The sequence below is a fragment of the Odontesthes bonariensis genome, chromosome 7, assembly GCF_027942865.1.
Source record: "Odontesthes bonariensis isolate fOdoBon6 chromosome 7, fOdoBon6.hap1, whole genome shotgun sequence".
NCBI classification, from domain to species: Eukaryota; Metazoa; Chordata; class Actinopteri; order Atheriniformes; family Atherinopsidae; genus Odontesthes; species Odontesthes bonariensis.
In genome coordinates, this window is record NC_134512.1 from 24,758,671 (window position 1) to 24,782,357 (window position 23,687).

The 23,687-nt window shown below is 41.4% G+C and overlaps 1 protein-coding gene across 1 annotated transcript; it reads left to right on the forward strand.

Moving 5' to 3' along the window:
• The first annotated feature begins 4,820 nt into the window (after positions 1-4,820).
• On the forward strand, positions 4,821-23,596 carry nuak1b (NUAK family, SNF1-like kinase, 1b). Its single transcript, XM_075470270.1, has 7 exons — positions 4,821-6,073; positions 11,105-11,225; positions 15,431-15,582; positions 16,725-16,790; positions 16,887-17,006; positions 18,572-18,704; positions 19,132-23,596. The coding sequence occupies exons 1-7, from the start codon at positions 5,774-5,776 to the stop codon at positions 20,223-20,225; spliced, it is 1,986 nt and encodes a 661-aa protein (XP_075326385.1). The 5' UTR covers positions 4,821-5,773; the 3' UTR covers positions 20,226-23,596.
• Positions 23,597-23,687: the final 91 nt, after the last annotated feature.

Here is a 23,687-nt window from a genome sequence, read left to right on the forward strand (position 1 = left end):
ATAAATTATGAAACTCTTGGAAAAGAAGCTGTTCGAGCGAAAAGCTTGCTACAAAGTGACTTTAGCTGTGTCGCAAATTGCTACTTGTAGACAAACAGTATGTTAAACTTTTCGTTTAAAGAAGACAGATGAGAATATTCTTACATTACCGTGTTAGAAAGAAAATATTAAACGACGCTTCAGGTGCTGGCATTGACACCTCTTTGCAGTACTTCACGTCAGGTGCGCGCGCAGGAGCGCTCGATCATGGTGATGAAGGCGGTGCTCTGAGAAATGATGAAGTCTGCCACCGAGTTGTACCTCTGAATGTGCGAAACCACCCTTACCGGAGTGATTTTAGTTCGAAGTTTAGATCTGGATGTATAGCACAAGTTTGTGAATTGTATTAATTTCAAAGACACGTTCAATGATACACTCGAACTTGGCAAATATTCATAAATGTAAGGAAATTGACGGAAACCTCTTCCATAGGATTCTCGTTCACCTGATGTCAGATGGCGGGGAAGATAAAAATGGAAAAGTCTACGCTCGGTAGCAGCCGGTACTACGGCACGAGAAACCCTTGGGTTTTATTTTACTCTGCCATGTCATTTTAAGGGCTCGGTACCAGTCTGTCTTGCGTGCAAGGTTGGATATAGTCAGACCTTCCTTGAAACGAACGTGAAGTTGCATGAGAATTTTGAAAGTGAAAACAAAAAATTGGCTTATTTTGCTGGCAAAGACATCCAATCTAATAATGGTTGCATTCCCTCAAAAGCAAACATTGAAAATATTGTACTTGATGCTAAAAATGAACTCAGCCATAAAAATTCGTTTTATTTTCAGGCTATAACTTTAACCAAGTCACGATTAATGAAACTGGCATCCTGAGAGGAGAAAGTTACTTCATACCAGATGCTTGGCATTTGGAATTGGTCATTTTGAAATGATCATCCCTGAAACATACCATCATAAACGTGCACAGTGTAAAATCATTATCGACAATGTGATGATAAACAAATGTTTTACAAATTATATTTGGTCTGATAATTTATTTATTGGGTTTTTTTGTTTTTCTGGTAGCTGCAATTCAAGATGTAGGGTTGTAATTTAGTCAGAAGGTTGTTGGTTAAACTCCCGACTTTGGCAGGATACTGAACCCCACTCTGCCTCCATTGTGTTTCTGTAAGTTACTTTGGAAGGAAGCGTCTGCTAAATGAATATAATGTAATAATCCATTCCCACAAAGCCCTGCACTCGTAAAAGTGAATGCATAATGGGAAAAAAGGCGAGGCATGAAGGCTAAGACTATATATCGTATACCTTTAACATCAATTTTATCTGGGTTCAATTACAGTGAACTGCAGTCTTTGGGTGATGTTAGACATCCATAACTGTTTAGATCTTAGAAGTTTCCATATCATTATGTACCTTTTAAATTATATAGCTTTAAACCTGGACCCTCATCAGGGTATAATATTAAATTTGCACATGTGAAACCCATATGACATAAATACTTTTTTCAACATACCACTGCACTGACAGACCTTTGGGAATATATTTATTTAAATTCACCCTTGTTGTTGCAGAGAGAGAAGGTCTGACTATATGTAGGATTTTCTCTTAATGGGCTTGCAAACAGCACTAAAACATGCACAAAAAAAACACTAAAACAGTGTATATGGCAGGGCTATTATGTTGATTTACAGCCATTCCCAAAGAGAATTTTCACATATGTGAGTTCATTTTTTTTTTTTACCTTCAGGCCTGTGGAAGGCGATAGGACATTAACATCACTACTTAACATATGAAACATTTAAATAGTTTCCAGACCCATGAAAGTTTCATGAACACACGTGTCAGCTCAACAGTTGTATTTCAACCGGTGGAGTGCTGGATAACATAAGCTCTCTGTTGATCTGTCATCTACTTCACCGTCATTATAAAGCTTCTAATGTTACCATATTGTCATGACTATTGTCATGACTCTTGATTTACTTTTTTTTTTTTTTTTAGCAATGCCTGCAGTCATGTTGTCTGTTTTCACCACAAGAGGGCAATGGTGTCCCTCTTTGTGCACAGGGCAAGCTTTGCTCTCCACAACTGAGTGCAAATGAGGCCATGGGAGGAAACAAATCAGATACTTATCTCTTGAGTTTGTTGCTATAGCTGGACACTCGAGCAACCTTGTTTATTGACAACACATAACATGTGGAAGTATGTCACCATATGTAAGGACTACAGGAAAAAATATGTTCCTTGTTTGATTAGATGACGTTTGAGCCGAATGTTAACTTTGCCTCTATAAGTGGCAGCTAAATCACACAAGTACACAAGCAAGTACCAGCACAGTCGTGGTGTCCTGGTAGTTGTGCACTACATAGAAAAGCATGTCACAAGTTAGTATGTAGAAGTGGTGATAAAAAAAATAAAATTGGTCAGTGATTATTACCAAATATGTTGGCATTGGCTACATTTCACTACAGTTCAGCTTGAATGTTCCCTTGTTCATCTTGAATTAAATGGCAATAACATCAAAAACGTCGGAAAAAGGGCAACAATAAGAAGAAGATAAATGTGACCATGATCCAAAAATGCTGCTTTCGTCTCTGGTCCAAAGCTAATTTAGAATGGAATGAGGCTAGATGGAATACTGTTCTGTGGTTAGGCCAATCAAATTTTTTAAATTCCTTTTTGGGAATCATGGACATTGTGTCCTCCAAATTAAAGAGTAGAGTTACCATCAGGGTTGTTATTTGTTATTGGTTTAAAAGCCTGTGTCTCTGATGGTATGGGGGTGCATTAGTTCAGTTCACTTACATTTGATTTGATTTCTACAGCGGCAAATTACAACTAATGTCAGAGAAAGTCCAATTTAAGCCAATTAGAAACTAATTCATTGTAATGCAATTAATTGGGTAGTGTCTATGGAACTGTCAACTTGCACATATGGAAAGGTATATACAGGTTTTAAAGAAACATACGCTACAGAGTGCAGATGCTGGACTGGCCTGCCTGCAGTTCAAACCTTTATATAATTTATAAATTTAAAAATATTTGGCCTGTGATGAAACACAAAATATGAGGACCCAGGACTGTTTATCGGCTAGAATCTTACATCAGGAAAGAGCGGGACAACATTATTTTCCCAATGTCCAGTAACTGGTCTCCTCAGTGTCCTTCATCTTTACCGACTATTGTTAAAATAAGACAGGAGGCCACACAGTGGTAAACATGACTCTGTACCAACTGTTATGTGTTTCTGACATCAAATTCAAGATAAACTATTCAACCATAAGCTATATAAAACCAACTAGTGAAATGTCTCACTTTCAAAATGTGAAGTGTTTTCTATGTTCTATTGTGAATGAGAAATTGGATTATGAGATTTGAAAATCATTGCATTCTGTTTTTATTTGCATTTTACCCAGCATCCCAACAGATTTGGATATGCTTGTTCATTTCTAAGGCAGTGGACAGTAGCCTTGTTAAGTTGATTTTCTAAAGCTATGTTCATTTTATCAAAGGAATAGTTCAGGGTTTTTTCAAGTGGGGTTGTGTGGAGTACTTGTAAAAAGTCAGTACCTCACCTGCAGCAGTCAGAGCACTCTCAATTTGGAGAAGAATTCTCATGAGGGAGGCAAGCTGACAGCTACAGAGAGCAGGCAGGATATGCTCGGCAGCCAGAGTGCACGCTGTTACACGTAGCATCTCAGACGGCTGTTTGGTTGAGAAAACAGTGACAAAGTAAACAATGGTGTGTTACAATACTGAAACTTTGTTAAAAAAACAATCTACGATGTAGCATTTGCAGAAGCGCTATAAAATCAGTTAGGTTTGGGTTGTTATAGATGGCCAAATTGCACTCATCTTTTGTCCCTGCTCTCAGTAGATGTTAGCTTGGTTCCCCAATGCGAACTCTACCCTGCCCATCCAAACAGACTGTGCTACCTACTATAACTACTCATAAGCACTTCACACACTTAAAAAAAAAAAACGAACTATCCCTTTAAGTACAATATCTAGGTACTCGTGCTCAGTTATTTCTATTTTCAGCAACTTTCTTGCAGCCTGCTGCATTTCTTAGAGAAATATTGTACTTTCTGCTCCACTATGTTTATTTGACCGCTTTCGTTCAAAGTTATCTCTGTAACTAAACAATGGATTTGGACAAACTGTTCAAATCCAACATGGCGAATGATTAAAGCAGTGGTTTCCAAATGTCATTTTCCTTATGAGGATTAAAAAAAAGAATGATTTGTGTATCAGATGCTGTTATTGGCTGTTTTCTAATCATATGCATTAATGTATCCGCTGGACCAAATAAGTACTTTTCCAAACCATATCTTATCCAGCTTGTTTCTTAAAACTATGTGTAATCTTTTACTTGGGTGGGACTTTTACTCTTCTTGTTATGTAGTGTTTTTGCACTGCCTGGTGGATCTGATTACTTCGTGCACCACTGTGCTCTTGTGGGCTTCGTTGCCTTCAGGTTATTTTTTCCCTCATTCCACTCTTTGTGGTATGCTAGTTTGTGGATAACAAAAGCTCAAGCTTAATAATTACTGGACAGGGTAGATGGTGAAAACACAGCATATTCTCGAATACCAAATGTCTCTTGGATCAGCCAAACAATGGCTTCATTATTACTGACAAATAATTGTTTGACTGTGAAAAGCAATAATTCTATAGATTTGAGTTTTAAGTGTTCATGAAATAAATGGATGACAAGACTCTAAATTAGATTTTTTTTTTGGGGGGGGGGGGGGGGGGGGGGGGTCACCTCATGTGCACATCTTTTCTGGCAACGCCCCTGGTCGGTGGCAGTCGCAAACGGGGATAAGAGCACAAAGAGAGAAAAGGCAGGAGAAAAGACAGGGAAGGAGGAGGTCTGCGTAAACTCCGCCTCCGGTCTCGGATCATCTCGCATTCCTTCTCCACTGCCCCTCACGCTGAGGATAGAGAGAGAAAGGGAAGGAGAAACACAAGAAGGGCAAACGAAGAAGGAGAAGAAGGGGAGCAGCGAAACGACCATGGCAATAACCACATCGTCTCAGCATGAGATAGTGTCCGACCACAGCGCACTTCTACCACCGTCGACCACTGCACGGAGCATGCAGACGCACAATAGACAGACTCCAGATGATGAATGAGGAGCTGTACCTGGGCCGCGGACAAAATGAGGGTCATCTTCATCCAAAACGCCGGTTTCGTCGCAGCTTTTTCGCCTTTCTCGTAATGTTGGCAGCGTGTAGGACGACAGATGATGTGAACGGGATAGAATTAACCACAGATAGATCGTGCCAATCAATTGAGGAGTGAGGGGATCAGACCAAATTCATTTTTGGCTTATTTTCTTTCTTTTTAACGGGATACAGCTTCCACATATAGCCAATATCTTGATATCGAAAGTGTTCAGCTTCCGGCATGCAGCCTGCTGTCGAAACCTGAATACATGCTATATTTTATTATATTATTGGCACTATAAAACATTTTCATGCAAAGATAGAGGAGTATATGTCGGGTTATTATGGAGCAACCCTTTTAGACCAGTGTGCTCCGTTAGTATTGATTATAAAAAACATGAATTGGTAAGATCAAAGCCAATTGATCAACCAAGACAATCTGGAAATGTTCGTTTCCACATGTGATAACATCACTAGCTTTATTCCTTGTAATTTATTTATTTATTATAACTATTATTAGACCTATAAGTATTATAAAATCATTTCTTTTAGTAGGTAGTTTAGAATATTTAACAGTGGGAAGATTGTTTTAACGCTTCCCTATTTAAATGGAAACCGCTTATTTATCGCCCAACCGAGGGGCCACCCGTCCCGGGTCCCAGAGAGGCCAAAGTGCAGGGGGCAGCCCGGTGGTGGGTGCTCCGTCTCCTGCACCTCCAGCTACGCCTCCACCTGCCGGCACCTCACCTGAGGACACCACAGCAAGCGGTGACGGCCGGAGGAATTCAGGCGTGAAAAAACACCACCACAAGCACAATCTTAAACACCGCTACGAGCTGCTGGAGACGCTGGGGAGAGGCACCTATGGCAAAGTCAAGAAAGCCATCGAGCGGCACTCCGGCAGAGAGGTGAGCCACTTCACACACGCGCCATGCAGCTGTAAACATCTGTCATAGTGTTTTTTAGTGAGCCCTAGACGGTTGTTATATGCGCACGCTTGTTGCAGTCACCGCAAACAAGACTGGTCCCAGATGAAGCGCCGTCGCCCTCAGAAGCTCGTGCGTGTCCTGCCCCCTCTGGGAATTCCCCCCACGCTCAAAATCGGGCCCACGGGGCCAGGGAGTTGTGCTGCACACGCCTTGTCCTGTGCAGGGCCTCACGACCGGATGCCGGGCTGCAAATCCGGCTACTGACTGACCGATGCGGCTCGTGTGAACCCAGAAAGCACCACGGAAAAGCTGCTAGGTCACCCTCAAATTACAATGCAGGCCCATTAACTTACAACTTTCGAAGTCCAGCAGGCCACCGTGAAAACATTTTAGGCGCTGTGGATGTTTTCTAAACAAGCTATGGAAACAGAAGCAGGGAAGTTCTCCAAGATGCTTTATAAGCACTACCTGCCAAGTGCTTATATAGAGGAAAAATATGGTCTAATCAAATATGTGTGTGTGTAAGTTAAGGGAATAGTAACACAATTTATCAAATTATTTCCCATTAAATACTACTTTTAATAAGATTGCACAATACTGTACTATACTGTATATTGCATGGTTTGGAGTGTGTTTGAATAGGTCGTGTGGCCAGTTTTTTTGTTTGATCGTGATTTAAGCTGCGTGTGTCACAGTAAACCACTCTCTGCTGTGATGTCCTTGCAGACCTGTACATCTTTCCATGTGATGCCAAATTTGACCCATGTGCTCACCCTGGCAGGGCATGTGGAACTTTCCATGAAACTCAGTACAGGTCAACAATGTCCCCCCATGGTTTCATAGCTCCTGGCAAATAAATGCTTAAAGGGGTGGAGGGGCTAGGGGAGGGCTGTCCCACTTGTGGAGTATTTTACCTTTGTTGATCATAAAACTGCATGGGACAGGTCAGACTTTCTATTTGGGGTCCGATGGTTTGCTATGGATGATGTTTTTGTTGTTGTTGTTTTTTTACAAGAAACATATTTGTCACAGAATCTACTTTTTGTGGTCAACTACTATTACCTACCAATGATATTCCAAAACTATAAACACACCAATACTTATTTGTATTTATGTCTTTCATTTCTGAGTGTAGTATTTAGATTTAAAACTGAACAATAAAAACAACAACTTATGTGGTATTTGTGGGACTGTAAAATGATGTACAAATCGGGAAGTCCTTAGAGAATCAGTGTCTGGACACAAAGTACTAACAGAGCATGACTGCCTCATGAGCCACATGTGTCTGGCACGGCCTTGCTAGAGTTTACTCGACCTCTGGCCCAGAGGAAGTCCCTAGTGTCCATATGGCAGATTCAGCAATGTGGTGAGATTGTTGTGAAGTCATCTCGACTCCCTTACGCCTTTTCCTGGCTCATTCCACGAACCCAATCAGAGGAGCAGGGCAAGGAGATAAACCAAGGAAACAGTGCGATTGATTGTGAGCCTGCGCGTGGTAGAATTAACCCTCAGTACTTGCGTAGGATTGACTTGATGTGGACCCATTTACAGTATCAGTGAAAGCAGAACAGAGTGATTTTTTTCAATCTGGATAGCCATATGTTGCAATGCCTGGCAGCTTGGTGGAAATCCAGTGTTGTATGAGGTACAATTGATCACAGACATAGAAATGTGACAAACAAGTGTGTATGTGTATAGCTCTAGAAAATGTGCTGCATGTTGGTATGTATAGAGAGACAGTGTGAGTTCTTATGTATAATATGACATCAAGAGGACTGTAGTGTAAAGGTCGTGGTGACAGCCAGACCTAAAATGGACTTTGACACATGAAAGGCCAGCCACAGCAGGAAATGAGATAGTTGGGGAAGGTTGATATAACCTATAGAGAATCCATCACAGATATGAAGAGGTGAGCAGTTAACACAGAAATAAAGGGAAGCCCATCACCATAACAAGAGAGGGACTGCCTCAGTTGAGGGGGATACAGAGTCATATTAATGTTTGCTTAAAGCACCAGATTACATCATTCTCCAACAATGGCTTCAAAAGGGAGGTACACAAGAGGGAAAAACGCTGACATTCCTCTGCTATATGTGGTGCCGTTGATGAGGTATTATGATTCCTGGCTGTGTTTAGAGAGTAAATTTCTCTGAAAAAGTGACAGTCTTTCTCCCACTCACTCTTTTCCTGCCCCTAACTCTTACTCAGACACAGAGAGTCAATGAAACAGATGATCATGATCTTTAAACAATGCAGGGACAGGTCAGCTTGTGATGAATACTTCATCTATTTTAATGGCCTGAGAAAACACGGGAAGATTTCAGGCTCCACTGGAGCGAAGCATGGACTTTCACTTCAAACAAGCCCTTTTAAGAGCAGGATTTTTTTGGGAGGAGCAAAGAAGCAGTCCCATACCTGGCAGAAGCTGACATGGGTAACAGTGCAGTGCCTGTATATTGTGAGTGACAGTAATGAGGATCCACTTAAGCACAAGTTTAACTCTCTGAGCTAGTCCAGTTAGCTGGGAAGTGGCTGATCCACAGTCCTGCTTAATGATCCTCATCGGAGTCTAGGGCATGGGAGATACACTGGAGACACCTGGCTGTGGGAGAGCGAGCTCATTCAGTAAGCTAGCTTAAACTGGCTGATAAAGATTGATAACTTCCCCTTCTAGGAGAGGAAAGCATTTTAGTTTTAGGAAGTAGTAATATATGGACATTTAATCAGGATTTGTGTGTAAGTTCTGTTTATGTTTTTATAAACATTTGACTTAATTATGGAAGTCGTCCCTTCCTGCCTCACCGTTGAACGCCTAAGACAAAAACATTACGTTTTGAGGTTCAGTGATAAATGATGACCATTTTGATGAGGTAAAGGAGCACATCAGTGTTAAGAAACAAACAACTTTTACCAATTATGAACACAGCACGTAAATCCGCTGGCTTGTTTATTGTAGTATAATTTCTTTAGATTCTGTGTAATCAAGTCATGCTCTGGATGAGAGCTATTCCGGTTTGGGGTTATTTTTATTGATGTACACGGTAATTAGCTTGGCACTCACGACCGCCTGTGGTTTCTGCTGCATGGAATAAAGCTTGGCTCCTCCGGAGGCTGCAGCTTAGCAAGGAGAGGACAAAAGTTTAAACTAACAGTATTCAGAGTGAGCAGACTCTATACAGACCTGATCAAAGGAAAACCAGGACTCAATCCAGAGTGTTTAGGCTACAATTATAATGATGTGCTAGCCTGTGTACTCTCAATTGGTTTATTTAGAGAAGGCCACTAACCTCTCATTTATGAAGTGCATATGCTAGTGGTTTGAATGCATATAGCTGCGGCTAGTGGTACCACCATGACAATGAAAAATTGTCGTATCAAAAGTTGTTGATAACTGTTGAATCTCTTATAATGGGCTCATTTAGCAAGACAAGAAGACTGAAACACTTCCGCAACCTCTGTTTATTGTCCTGATTCTCCCATAAAACTCTCAGCAGGGCAGCTTTCCAGGTTGCTTCAGATGGAGGCCATTAGTAGTTCCTCATCAGAATGTCTAAAATAAGATTCTGGGGAATGATTAATGTCCTGTCAAGGACTTTTTGACAGGAGAGGAAACTGTGCTGTGGATGTTAATAACAACATTATGATTTATGGAGGAACCCTCTTACTTTCAAGACCTCCACACCTTACTCAACCTTATTTTCTTAATGCCTCTGATCCTCATTGTCTCTGTTGATGAGAATATTGGTCTCTCATTCTAATGGTCCTTCATTTTAGCACATATTAAATCATCTCAATAACATTTGAACAAGTTGCCATGAAATTCCTTTGAATACATTGTTTGTGTCAAGAAGGTGAAGCCTGCTGACTTTACTGCTATCTGTGACTTTTCCATTGGCACCACTGTGATGTGAACTATACACATTGTCTCCATGTGATAAACTGCAAACAGCACAATTTTGTACAGAATTCTAATTTGTTAAGCATATATTTACAACTTTATTCCTGAAAAGCTAACCACAGGTTAAGTTGGACTTTGTGTTTAGTGACACCATGCAAATGTTAACCTGCTAACCTGCACGTTACAGATGGAAGATGCATTTAAATTCCCAACATTATACCTTATAATGCAAGACACCTAAAAAGACAACTGGTTTTTGGTTCTTAAAGATGTTACACCTTTCATCCACAAGGCTCTCTCAGTTCTAGCTTGCTGTTGCTGTGTTTGAACACTTGGCATTACTGCTTTCTGGATGACTCAGAATCTTAACAGACATGCATTGTATTAACAATAGTATTGTCTTTATAAGTTGGCATTTGCTTTTAGCATTAAGCATAACCGTGCACTAGCATGCCTTTAGAGACCTACACTGTCCGAGATCCCTCCATATTTACAGCATAGTGTTGTGCAAAAAGTGAACTACTTAGTGTTCATTATGTATGCAGTAGTGAATGAGTGAAACAAGAGGGAGGATTCTGGGTAATATATGTTTAAATGTGCAAAGCAAGGCTCAGTTATAACCCGTGTGGAGGCCTATAGGAACACTGTTTGTCTGTTTGTTATTTCTGCTCACAGGTTTATCTGAAACTGACAGACATCACATGGTATGCAGTTTGTACTGTGCAAAGGTTGTGTAAAAGTACACTGATAAGACAATGCATGTGACTTGAATGTGGTGTCTTATTTAGCATTTTTTTCAATTTTCTTTTTCTTTGGTCATCGCCCCTTCCAAATTAAATAAACATAATATATTCAGTTTAATTGAAAAAAAAAAAGGAGATATGTTTTAAACTGCCCTGCGATGGACTGGCGGCCTGTCCAGGGTGTACCCCGCCTCTCGCCCATTGACTGCTGGGATAGGCTCCAGCCCACCCGCGACCCGATCGACGGATTCAGCGGTATAGATAATGGATGGATGGATGTTTTAAACTGTTACACTTGATGCACATCACAAATGTCACTTTAACGTTGCTGCAAGTCATCTGATAAAAGTGGTTTCTCTCTGTTTCCAGGTAGCTATCAAATCAATTCGGAAGGAAAAGATCAAAGATGAGCAGGACATGGTGCATATCCGCCGAGAAATCGAAATAATGTCATCCCTCCGCCACCCACACATCATCTCTATATATGAAGGTGAGAGTCTGGTGCTTGTCTGGAAATGCAAACATACCCTTGGACAAATTATAGACTGTTGTTTGACTTTAACACTCATTAGCAAAAACAGACATATCCAAAGCGCTCCGCTCCTCCAGCTCATTTTTAAACACGCAGATGTCATAATAAGTCCAGGACTACAACTCTGGGATGTTATTCATCCTCTGTCTGGCTGCCTGGGCCAGTAAAAGTCAAGATGACTTTGACAGTGTGTGTCTCGATCTCTATGGGTATGTGTGTGTCTGTGGGTGCATTTATATGTTAAAAGTTTGTCTTTATAGCAGGGGTGATATTCTAAGAGATTGCCTCTTCCACATCTAAGAGGTCTCATCCCCTGTTTTCTCTGGTCTTGATCTCAGGGCCAGACATCTGCTGATACTTAGAGACAACTGCAGCTGGGAGCCAGACTGTACTTGCGTGTGTGTGTGTTTGTATGTGTGCATATCTTGGGAGACACTAAGTTGACCTCAGTCACCCAGGTTTGCACCCTGTCTGACTCCGGTCCAGTGCTTTGCAGGAGGAAGGCCGTAAGCCTTCCCATGAGCAATGGCAACAAAATCCAACCTCAGGAAGCAACTCTAAATATCAAAGCCTACAACTCAGGCTCAGACAGCACACATATTAACGGTTTGGGGGCCTCCTTTTTTGATGAGCGCCTTTGAGTGACCCTAACATCACCACAGGGAAAACCTAGATTAGAATTAATGGTGACTGTAAATATTAAACAGTTCCCATTGAATTTGTAAAGTGTTACTCACAGTTAATCATCACCTATGATTTAGTCTGGCCCATGCGCCGGCAGTTTAACTCACAATGCACTGCAGTGTGATTTGGTTTTATATGATTTGTGACTCATGACTATTTTTAAGCTTGTGTCAACAAAGCAACAATTCAGTGTTCTTTTCAGGATTGCTGCTTTGACACAATGGCAACAGGTTGTGTGCTACTGCTCAGACTGGCTTACCCACTGTCTTTTGTTCAGTTTGAAAATCCACAGATCATTATCACCAAAGTGTATTCAAACAAACATAACTATTTGTCGTGGGAACGTGCCAGTAATCATCTGGAGGGCTAAAGTGTCTTGCGAGAGAATGATTTAAAGAACACCCAGCTTCATAAACTCTGAACCCGAATGAGGTTCCTGTGTGTCGTCTTTCTTTATAAGCAGTCTGCTCTACCAACAAACTCGACCAAACTCATTGCTCTCGCTCCTCAAACCCAGCGTTTACTGTTGTGGCCTGGCCTCCACCCAGCCTTGCTTTAGAGATGTATAGGAGGCCAAGAGATTTGTGTATCCGGCAACACCCTCTTCAACAGCCCTTGCTAACTGCCTTGTATGAAGCAAAGCTGAAACAGATGTGTGTGTGAAGATTGATTTTTACCACTCCCTCACATTCAGCATGCTGTGTGGGGCATTTAAAAGCCGATTTTGCTATTTTCTGATCAGTCACTGCTACGCAGACCAATCTTAGTGTCCTCCTCTTCAAACAAATTGTAAGTTCCTAAGATTGCTGTAAAGGCACAAACTGATACAAGAAAATGAACTGTTTCTACCACCTTTGTATGTAGAGACACTGTAAAGGTAAGCCTGATAAAACTGAAAAATAGTTCAATGTATTCTTATTTGCTTCTTTACATATGATAAATTGACAAATTTTCATGTGTGTACAAAATATACAATGCTGCTGGTTATCTTCAAAAATACACATAACCCTCTATAAAACCATAACTTGTTGTTTTGAGTGTGTTTGAATTGAATAAAACATAGATAATGTGTTAATTATTGAACGATTTAACAGGTGCTGTGTGGATTTTGTTAATCTCACACAGAGCTATCCTGTTTCAACTGCAATTGTGTTGCTAGTTGTAACAAATTTCCAGGCTACCTGGATGCATTTTTTGGATGAATATATATAAAGAGAGCCAAGAGATTTGATAACTTTTACTATTCATCTGGAACTTGGTATTTGGAAGTGACTTGAATACGCAAAGCATTTTCCTTCACATGTTGTGGCAGCTGGGCAGGTTGCTTGTGCATGCTAGTGTTTGTGTTTTTAAATACTTCAAGATTTTCCTCAAAAGATGAGTATACCTAAGAAAGACCTGAGTCAACATTGGTATGAATCTCTGAACTTAGGGATCTGTATGTCTCTGGATGGCTACAAGTTAGGTTGCACCATTGAATGCAGTTCTGTTAATTTTGGTTTGAGACGCTGCTGCTCTAGAGTGACACCCAGAGTTTAGAGTTTCTTAAGGTTGTACACTGAACCATCGTAAAAAATAAAAAGTACTGACAACAAGCTTTGGCATAGATCTCATCTAACTCTTTGCAAGAAAGCTGAATGTTTCTTGAGTAGAGAGGTGTTGGGTGAATAAGGCCAAATTTTAAAAATAACCTAGACCTACACTACATGAAAATATTGCAATAAAAAGTGGGCAGTTTTTCGGCGCTTCCTTGTCCATTGTCTACGTCTACTGTTTGCAACAGCCTGTCTATCATCAGTGCTGGCAATAGGCCAGTAGGTGCTGATTAGTCAAATATGAGGGTCTCACCTGTGAACAAAGCCCAATGACTGACAGAGAGGCTGTAGTGATGGCTGGAGCAACCAGCGGACTGTAACAAACCCAGCTTATGTAAGCCAGGTAATTACTTCACCACCAGGAGCTGAAGGTAAGTTGAGAATTGGCTCTCGAAGCTCAAACCCATCAAGGATCAGTGCGAATGTCACCCCAGGCCACCACGCTGTCCACCAATCAGAAGGCTTGATCTGCTCTGCCCTCCGGAATGCTTGGCTTACATCCCGTCTGCTATTTCCCAAGCAGCCAGACAGTCACAATCGGGGAGCATTACCATCACTCAGCAACTGTGTGTTTTTGTTGAGGATTATATCTTTAAAAGGGCCCTGGGAGGGAAAGGGGGGGGGGGGGGGGGGGGGCTCTGAGGAAAGTAGTGTGACAGACTATGAAGGTGCTCACTCAAGGGTGTAGAAAGTAGAGGCCCTCACCCCTGGTGACCCCGCTGTGTGGGAAAATCAACACACTCGGTATTCAGCAACATGGCTGACTGTGTTGTTGTCATCATCATCTCAGTGTTTCTTATGTCTTTTTCTCTTTCCTTTTCTTTTTCCTTAACCACTGGCATTCCCTTCAAGCCAAAGAGAAGTATGTTGCCAAGATAAAATGACACACGAGAGAGCTAAAAACTGACACAGAGTGACATGTTTGATGACCTGGAGTTTAATGGTGGAGAGTTACAGTAATGCAACTGAAATAATGTAACTTTTGGCATCAGCTGATGTGAAACAATTTACAATTATAATACAGGTGGTACTGTTGGGCACACACACACAGATGACATGCTAATCTTATCAGTATCTATTTAAAAATTCAAACTGAAGTTTAATTGCAGTTTTGATCTTTTTTTTTTATTTGCTTTGGTCTTATAAAGTCAATCAGTGAGTGAAAAAGCAATCCTAGATGTAAAAAATGCATGAATTCTCACTGAAGACAATATTAATAATATCACCACTGTGACTTCAATTTTGAAGTAAAGAGAAGTTAATAATGACACTTAACTTCCCCAAATGACTCACATCGAAAATACAAGAGATGCTCTTATGTGTTGAGTTAGTCAGAATCTTTAATAAATAAAGTAACACATGGAACAGATAAGTTTGAGCCCAAATTTCATTGTGGAGGTCAGGAATACTGGAGTGTGTTGTGAAAAGTGGCAACATGATGTGAGGCCGAAGTGTGATGTGTCAAGTCCACATTTTGACCCTCTGTCAGTAGAGTTAACTCTGCCTCTTCTCATGCAGTGCTTGTTTTTGCTCACTTTGTTTTTTTGGACATTTTCACTTCACTGCACTTGTTCTGGTCCCCGAAGAGTGAACTTGATTGTGTTAACGGCCCCTCCCTGCGATGTTGTGTAGAAGCCAGGCTCATGAGGTGGGGTTAGAGTGATGTAATCCTGGGAGAAGTGTAGAAATGCAATATGCTGCTCCAGAATCGGATTTATTCTCCCTACTACATAATAATGCCTCATTTCTTTATTTTTAAGGTGATAAAATGCACCTTGAAGGACTTTGGAACTTTTTCTTCCATCCCTGTTGCAATTAATAGAGATATGTCTTTTCTAAAAGTAAGTATTAATGGATTCCAATGATTTTCCTATCATTTGTCAGTGTTTGAAAATAAGGACAAGATCGTGATTGTGATGGAGTACGCTAGCAAGGGCGAGCTATATGACTACATCAGCGAGCGTCGGCGCCTGAGTGAGCGCGAGACACGACACTTCTTCAGACAGATAGTCTCTGCTGTGCACCACTGCCACAAGGTGAGAAAACACATTCCATAGTTTTTTATAGAGACAAAACATACATATCCATTTACTGGTCAAATTATGTGTATTTTTACATATATTATATGAATGTAGGCTTTGTTTTCCAGGGTTATAGTACTATAAACAATGCACCACACTCATGCAGTATATAGCACACATATAGCCCGTTAATCTGCAGGCCTCATACAGCATGCTTTTCTTGGCGCTCTGGTGTTAGAGTCATCTGTTTCTGAGTAAAGAGGGAACACAGGCCTGTTTAATTCAGGCTCATACTCCGATTACAGTGCAGTTCAGAAAATTTGGCCCTGCATTAATTCTGCGCTCATACAATGATGGATGTCCCAAGATACCCCCCTGGGGCTTTTCCCAATGGATTTGGCTCCAGCCACACCCACTGCAGACCATGTTTCACACCTGACTTGCTCCCATGAAAACCCTAAGGTCGCAGGCCTTATTTGGATGGGCGCCTCTCTTGTGATGCTCATCCCAGCTGGAGATAGGAATGACATCATTGTCCTCAGACAGGAGAGTCCCAGACAGCCATGAATGATGAATCATCACCACCAAGCGCAGCCTCCTGCCGGGTGGGGTGGTGTGAGTCACTGACACAACAAGCAAGCAACCACTTCTTCTTTGTATCCAGCAATAAGAGTCACGTGAACATGAGCTCCATGCTAGACAAATACCAAAGCGAGATGCCATGCAGAGTGGCGCAAGCCAGTAGGGAGTTGATGGGTGAAGTCACTTCTCCACATCTGAGCTTGGTTCTGTCTGCCTGTATACCACATGTTAATTCCTAGATTTAAAAAAAACTAACCCATGCATTAACACCACAGTTTTTTCTTAATCCCAAAATGCTATGAGAACATCATTCACACAGGGTGGTAATTACAGGCTGATGTTTATGTGACACATGTGAGTTGATTTAAAAAGAAAATCACAGCAGATGTCAGCACAAAGACCCTAGAGGGGCTAAGACCAATTAAAGGCTACTAGACCAATAGGATTCCTTGATTTCCCCAGAGAGCCACAAGCTATCGTTCTGAGAGTAAATAATTTCGCGATACAATAGACTGTTCATGAATAATGAATTAATGGATACACCAATCAGTTTGTTTCCTCTCATTTATTTTCAGAACGGAGTGGTGCACAGGGATCTGAAACTGGAAAACGTGCTACTGGATGAAAACTGTAATATTAAGGTGAATTTGTTTTTTGATCTGTGATGTGTTGACTATCATACGAGTGATTAACAATCATGGCTCATGTAAAACTCACACGCCCCCTTGTTTCCACAGATTGCTGACTTCGGGCTGTCTAACCTGTACCATAAGGACAAGCTGCTGCAAACCTTTTGTGGCAGTCCGCTCTATGCTTCACCGGAGATCGTCAATGGTAGACCGTACCATGGCCCAGAGGTGAAGCTCAGTGAACCAAGCAGTGATACAGACTAAAACCCAGCTGTCACAATTTAAGCGTAGTAATTTATTGCCCCATCCTGGAAACTGATTTTGGTGTGAGCCTCAGATGTCTCTCATGTTATATAACTTTCATCATTACTATCACACATGTGATAGTGTTATGGTCTGATGCATTCACATTTTCACTTTTTTTGATGGGATTAGCCCGATGTTAAAGGGAGGTCTCTTGGAACTCCACAGTGGGTCAGCGCAGACCCTGTCTGCATGCCTCCCCTGTCCTGCCTTCCAACAGTGTTTGGGTCTTTTGAAGTGAGGAACTGGAGGGTGCTGTTTGTGCATTTTTTCTTTAGCTAAATGGTTTTGGAATGAGCTCCGCAGCCTCAAAGAACACTCATGGTCAAAGTAAGCATCTTACCAAATAGTTTTGGTAAAAAAAAAAAAAAAGAAGAAGTCCCAAAAGCCACTTAACTAGCAGTCTACAAGTGCATCGGTCGGAGAAAACAGGGCAACGGAAGGGGGGAAAAAAAGTTGCATTTTTAGATATTCAAGACTAACCATTCAATTTAGTGTGATTCACTGTAATTTACTCCAGGGTGCTAAAAGCTTCAGCAGTCCAATCTACAGAACCACAGTTGGGGTTAGGCCGCAAATTACAGCAAACTCAGGCAACAAAAATAGAACACAACAATAGTGTGTGCCCTGTCTCACCCCTGAGAATGGACCAGTGCAACTGAAGAGTGAAGCATTCTTGATGTTAGTCCAGAGTCTTAAGGGAAGTACACCAGCTCCTTAACTGGCCTTATCTGATTTCCTCTTCCTCGACTATGTCTCAGAGCTTTAGCTGTCCTCAATCAGAAGCACATTTCTCAGAACATCTATGTGTTCTCTGTGATCTACAATCAACAAATCTTCTGTCAAATTCTTGCTCACACACCCACTCACTCACTCACTCACTCACAGAGACAGGTCACGAGCCTGTCTCCAGTAAATCGTCTACAGATCAGGCTATCATGACTCTACTATCTCTTCTGGTCTTAATACTCTCTTCCTCTCCCACCACTTCCCCCGTGGCTCTGTACCTGCTCGTGCCTCAAAACAAAAACTCTTATGTAACTTCTTAGACTGCCACATTATATTAAGTTGGTGCTCAGAAAGTTCTTGCTTCTGCCTGACAGAACAGGAAAGAGTGTGGGCGACTTATCTATTTGGAAACTAGATATTTCTCATCATGTCACCGGGATTTATCCTCGTTTCTTTGTGAAAGGCTTGTGTTAGAAGCTCTTAAAGAATATGATCTTTTGGATTTGCTTCATCATATCAAAGTAAACTTTACCGCATAACTCTAATCTCTAATCTAAGGTTGAGTAGAGCTGAGCTCATTCCACATTTCAGTGCCATAAATCACTAATCATAACAGGATTCGGAAAACTGCATATAGGTTGCATAACACACCTCATTTTTTATTTTTTCCCTACAGCACACATACACTTTAGAATTGTAGACATTTAAAGATTGTTCTGACAAGGTAAACAAGCATGTAACCAGGTTTTTGTTCTCACCAGGTGGACAGCTGGGCTCTTGGGGTGCTGCTTTATACCCTGGTCTATGGAACTATGCCGTTTGATGGGGGAGACCACAAGAACCTCATCCGCCAGATTAGCAATGGCGAGTACAAAGAGCCCACTCAGTCCTCAGGTACTGTACCAAACTCCTTATAAAGCCCTACACCAAAAAATGTTATAATCTATACATGGCAAAGTTATTTCAACTGTTACATATTTAGATATTGAGATGAAAACATTCTTTTCAAGTAGATTCCAGAAAATACAAAGTTTGTATTTGTATCTACAATATATTAGTCCTTTAACTATTACATGGGATATGGATGAGTGTGCTCTAATTGTACACTTGCTGTACAGTTGAATCTGCATGTTGCCTAATATATGTCATGTGATTTATTTGTATCAGCCGTGGGAGTTGAAGCATCTTTGATTTTAGACAGCCTGACCTCACTTAGCTAGCTAGATGTGACAAGCTCACTGAACTTCTCCATTTAGGACTGTAGTACTTTATAATATCAACCATCATGGGTGATCTTACAGGCTGTTGTGTTTCCCCTCAGATGCCCGCGGACTGATCCGCTGGATGCTGATGGTGAATCCCGAGCGCCGAGCCACAGTGGAGGACATAGCCAATCACTGGTGGGTAAACTGGGGCTGGAAGAACAGTGTGTGTGACTGCGAGACCCAACGCGACCATGGAGGCTCGCCCATGCTGGCCCGATTCATCGACTGGCAGAATCGCACCGAGCCACGTGGTACTGGAGCCAAAGCTGTCGCCATTCCCCAGATGCCGCGCCAGAGGCCCAAAAAGTCCAAGAAGGAGAATGTTGAGTCGGGACAGTCCCACAGTGGAGCGGAAGACAAGCCTGGTCTCAAGAGACCCAAGGGCATCCTGAAGACCAGAGTTACTGAGGAGCAGCAGTCTGCCAGCCTTGAAGAAGGGGAGCTGGGTCAAGCTGTGCTGCCTCAACAAGCAGAAGGTGGAGAGGAGGCCTCAAGCCCAGATCAAGAGGAAGAGGAGACAAATCTGGGGGGTGGCTCTCCAGCCAAGATGGTGTCTTCTCTACCTAAAAAGGGCATCTTGAAGAACAACCAGCAGCGGGAATCAGGGTACTACTCTTCCCCAGAACGCAGTGAATCCTCAGAGCTTTTAGGGGGTGCCAGTATGTCTCTGCTAGCCACATCCCCACCCAAAAGGCTGATGGGGAGAAAAGGCATCTTGAAGCGAAATGGCAAGTACTCCACCTACAGCGGGCCACCCTCATCAGCAACGGTGCAGGGAGTCATGAGTGAGTCTCCTCCCACTACAGACTCTGGTCTGTCCCGCAGTCAAAGTCGGCCCTCCAGTATAGTGGGAGAGGACAGCTCTGTCCTGTCCCTGTCGCCAAGCTCCCTCAGCGGAGCTGAGTGGCATCCCTCCACCCCACACCTCCGCCCAAACATCAGGGCTTGTGTCTCAGCTGAAAACCTGCTGCAGCTCGCCAACTTCAAGGGTTTCCAGGCAGCCCCGCCTCTCCAAGGACCCAAGTTCAGCCGTGGCCCCAAGATGAAAGGCTCCCCAGGGGACAATGGCAGCTTCTCCTTGCTGGGGGATCTGGAGGACATGACTCAGGTGTACCAGCAAGCCCTGGACATCAGCAGCAACCTCACCTAACAGGCGGGTGGCAGAAAGAGAGAACGAGCAGGAGTGATTCAAACATGACTATGCATTCGTGTGTTTGTGTGTGTGTGTGTGTGTGTGTGAGTGTGTGCGCACTGAAGTAAATGCGTGGTATTAACGACCAGTGTGTTACTGGGATACACCTTTAGTTTGTGGGTGAGTTTGTGGCTTTTCAAATTGGGCTGAAATCTTGATGGAAAAGATATATTCGCGCTCACACACATGCGCACACACAGATGTACACACTTAGGTGCACTAATCTGGCCAGAGGAAATTCAGTTAAGGTTGTGTGAACAGGAGAGAGTCGGAGCTGGCTCAAGAGAATGCCACCCAGTCTGCTCTCTCGGCCCGCCCGGAGACGTTGCTGCGTTCAACATGTTTACATATTCAGCAAGAAGGCAAGTTAGAATCACAAACGCAGCAACCAGAAACTGGTTGGCTCTCCTGCTGCGCCACCCGTTTTGAAAATGAGTTTACAAAAGCACCTTAAAACTCACACAGAGCACATGCTTTTGTGATCTTTACTTCCTTTAAAAAGAAGAAACAAACCAGGGTCTAGTTCCAAAAAATAAATAACATTACTGATTATTTATTAATATTTTGTAGCTTTAGTTTTAAGTGCATAAAACTGGTGGGTGCTGGCTATTACTGGAAGAGTCCAAAGCTCCTTATCTCCAACACTTTCTGTGTAACTGACATATATAATTGTGTTACTTAGCAATGAGAAACATATATATGTATATGTATAGATATATATATAGATACATATATATCTATACATATATATTTACTCAACATATATACCCATGTCTGCGCATGTAACGCACGCAGGCAAATACACCTTCTGAAAAACGTATGTCCTATATATGTGTATGATACTAGGGAATATGTAGGAAGTGCCTTTTTTGATTTATAATTAAAAAATTATGTATGTCATTTCCGTAAAGTGGAGAGGAAAGCCAGGCCACTCTGTTACCAGTTTTTTTTTTTTTTTTTTTTTCATTTCATTTTGTGAGTGTGGAGAAACCCAGGGCCTTCAGAGCATTGCTGACCAACTTTACTTGTTTTTTATGGTTTAAAGGTCAGTCGACCTCAAACGGTCTCATCTGCCCCCCCCCCCAATCCTTTTTTTTCCACGTGTACATTCGCACACAGATACACCAGCATATACAGGCCACCATGGGAAAAGTAGTCTCCTCTGTGTTTATTTATCAGTGATTAAGCCCGTAGTTTGGTCTGTCAGCAGGTTAGGCTTGGTTGAACACACTTTTGCTGGCTGCACGAGAGGTCTGGTGGGGCTCACCTATTGAATGGAGAAGGTACAGACACCGTCTCACAGTCTTGGAATGTGCCTGGATCTTTTAACCTTGCTGTAAGTTTTTTTTTGTTTTGTTACCAAAGACATGTCAGGTGTTTTCCATTGTTGGACTAGTTAATGTTTTACCCGCAGCTCTTGAAAAGGGCTAAGTAAGGTGGTTTGTTTTTGCTTGCTGATGACACAGCGAATTCCTCAGACTTGTTGGTGCTGGAGATTTCTTATCAGCCCTAGCCCGACTCAGCACAGGTGGGATCAGCAGTCTGTGCTCAGCCCTACAGCTGTGTATACTAGTTCATTATGTCAACCAAGCACAATTAGCCAGCTATTGTTTTTATTTGAGTGTGAGAGGGAGGCAGTGCGTACAGATTTGTTGCTGGTGGCAGAAGAAAAGTGTGTGAAAGAGAGATGCGATGCAGCTTTTAGAGAGGACCTTCCTGTGAAATACAGAAAAGGTCATGGAGTTAGATTTATTGTGTGAAGGATTTGTAATGTAGACTAGAGAAGGTAAAGAAAGTGAATAGAAAGTGTAGATGGAAAGTTTTTGTTTTATACCAAAGATGTGATGAGGCTTTGACAGGATTCAGGGGAATGTGTAAGTCAGACAGGGAAGGGAGTCTGTTGGATTCTTCTTCAACGAGGGAAATTCCCATTGGTGAATGAGATTATCTCCACATCAACTTAATCTCACTTGTTTTTTTATTTTTTATTTTTTTTCTTCTTTTAGATGCTTTTTATAGAGCTTTCCTAGATGGTGAATGTGTGACGTGCGTCATATGTACGGCCTTACAAAGCAAGTTAAAAACAAAAAACTAGAAAAAACTGGAGAACAGTGATTCACATCATCCAAAGTATCAAATGATGTGGATGGAAAACATACAGAAGATGACCCCCAAGGAAAAAGATCACATGTTGAATGTTGTCAGGGGTCAGCTCATGTGAAGGAAAGGTCCTGGGTATGGAGTCACATGAAAGATCCACTGCGTATTATATTGCATTTTATTGCCTTTTGTATTGCATTTTATTGTCAACTGGATTTACAGTGAGAAAATTATACTATGTTAGTATTTTGTTTTATTATGCTTCTGTTTTTGATTTTCCAAAATATAAGAAATGTTTTATTGCTTTATGAATGGCAGAAAAATACTTCCTTCCTTGAAGTATTAGAAAGTCTCTCCAAAAACACACAAATTTGATTTTGAATTGGTCTTCTGCCGCTGTTTTTGGTAAACCTTAAAGGTTAGATCAATTTCAAATAGAAAAGAAAGCAAGCTTTGACAATGAAAGGCTTATTTGGAAAAGGGCAGCATAAAATCATTTGTTCTAATATGTCAACAGCTGCCAACGGACCCTAAGAAAATTGTAATTCTTCTACCAAAGAGAGGCCCAAAATGCTTGAACAGAAGAAAAGCAATGGAAAGAATCTGATGATGAAACTTTATCTCTGCCAAACTGGAAATAACTGGTGCATATCTGTTAGTTAGCAGAACGTCTAATCATAGGAAAACTTGACTGGATATTTTTATGACAATAATAATAAATTAGTATTATTATGTTATTTAAGTATTATTTTCGTAACAGCTCATTACCTTTGCTGGCTTTTGCCACAATTTTTGATTTATTGTTTTTGTCTGTGGGTGATCCTGGACTGCCAAGGTTTATTAAGTTGGGTGCCTTTGGTATCTTTTTTTTTTTTTTGGTTTTGATTTGTTTTGTTTTGTTTGTTTGACAATGAAAGTTATTATCATTGTGTTTTTTTATACTTGTATTTATTGATCAAGCCATTTAAAGTTGTTGTCAAAATACTCTGTGTAATGCTTTGGCCTGCTTTGGACTGTGTTTTGTTGTTTAGGACGTACTACACACAAAACTATGTTTCAAATAGAGTGGTATCATCTCAATGGGGAGGCAGTGGTCAAGTGTGTGTTGTTAGGAGAAAGAAGTCAAGAAAGGTTCCTGAAATCCTGTAAAAATGTCTTAATTCATCATTCAGGTCAACACAATGCCCATGTAGTACTGTATCGACCCAAATAAATGGATCTTGAAAGTTTCAGTGTTTGGTTTGTCCTTTCGATACACTAAATTTATTTCTAAAGTTTCTACCTGCAAGTATAACGCTTGTCAATTCAAAAGTGTCTTTT

Excerpts from the sequence above, each read along its gene's own strand:
- nuak1b (XM_075470270.1), top strand. The coding sequence starts at position 5,774 with ATGGAAACCGCTTATTTATCGCCCAACCGAGGGGCCACCCGTCCCGGG. Across the intron at positions 15,583-16,724 it reads CTGTGCACCACTGCCACAAG|AACGGAGTGGTGCACAGGGA; the intron begins GTGAGAAAACAC and ends ATTTATTTTCAG. Across the intron at positions 18,705-19,131 it reads AGAGCCCACTCAGTCCTCAG|ATGCCCGCGGACTGATCCGC; the intron begins GTACTGTACCAA and ends GTTTCCCCTCAG.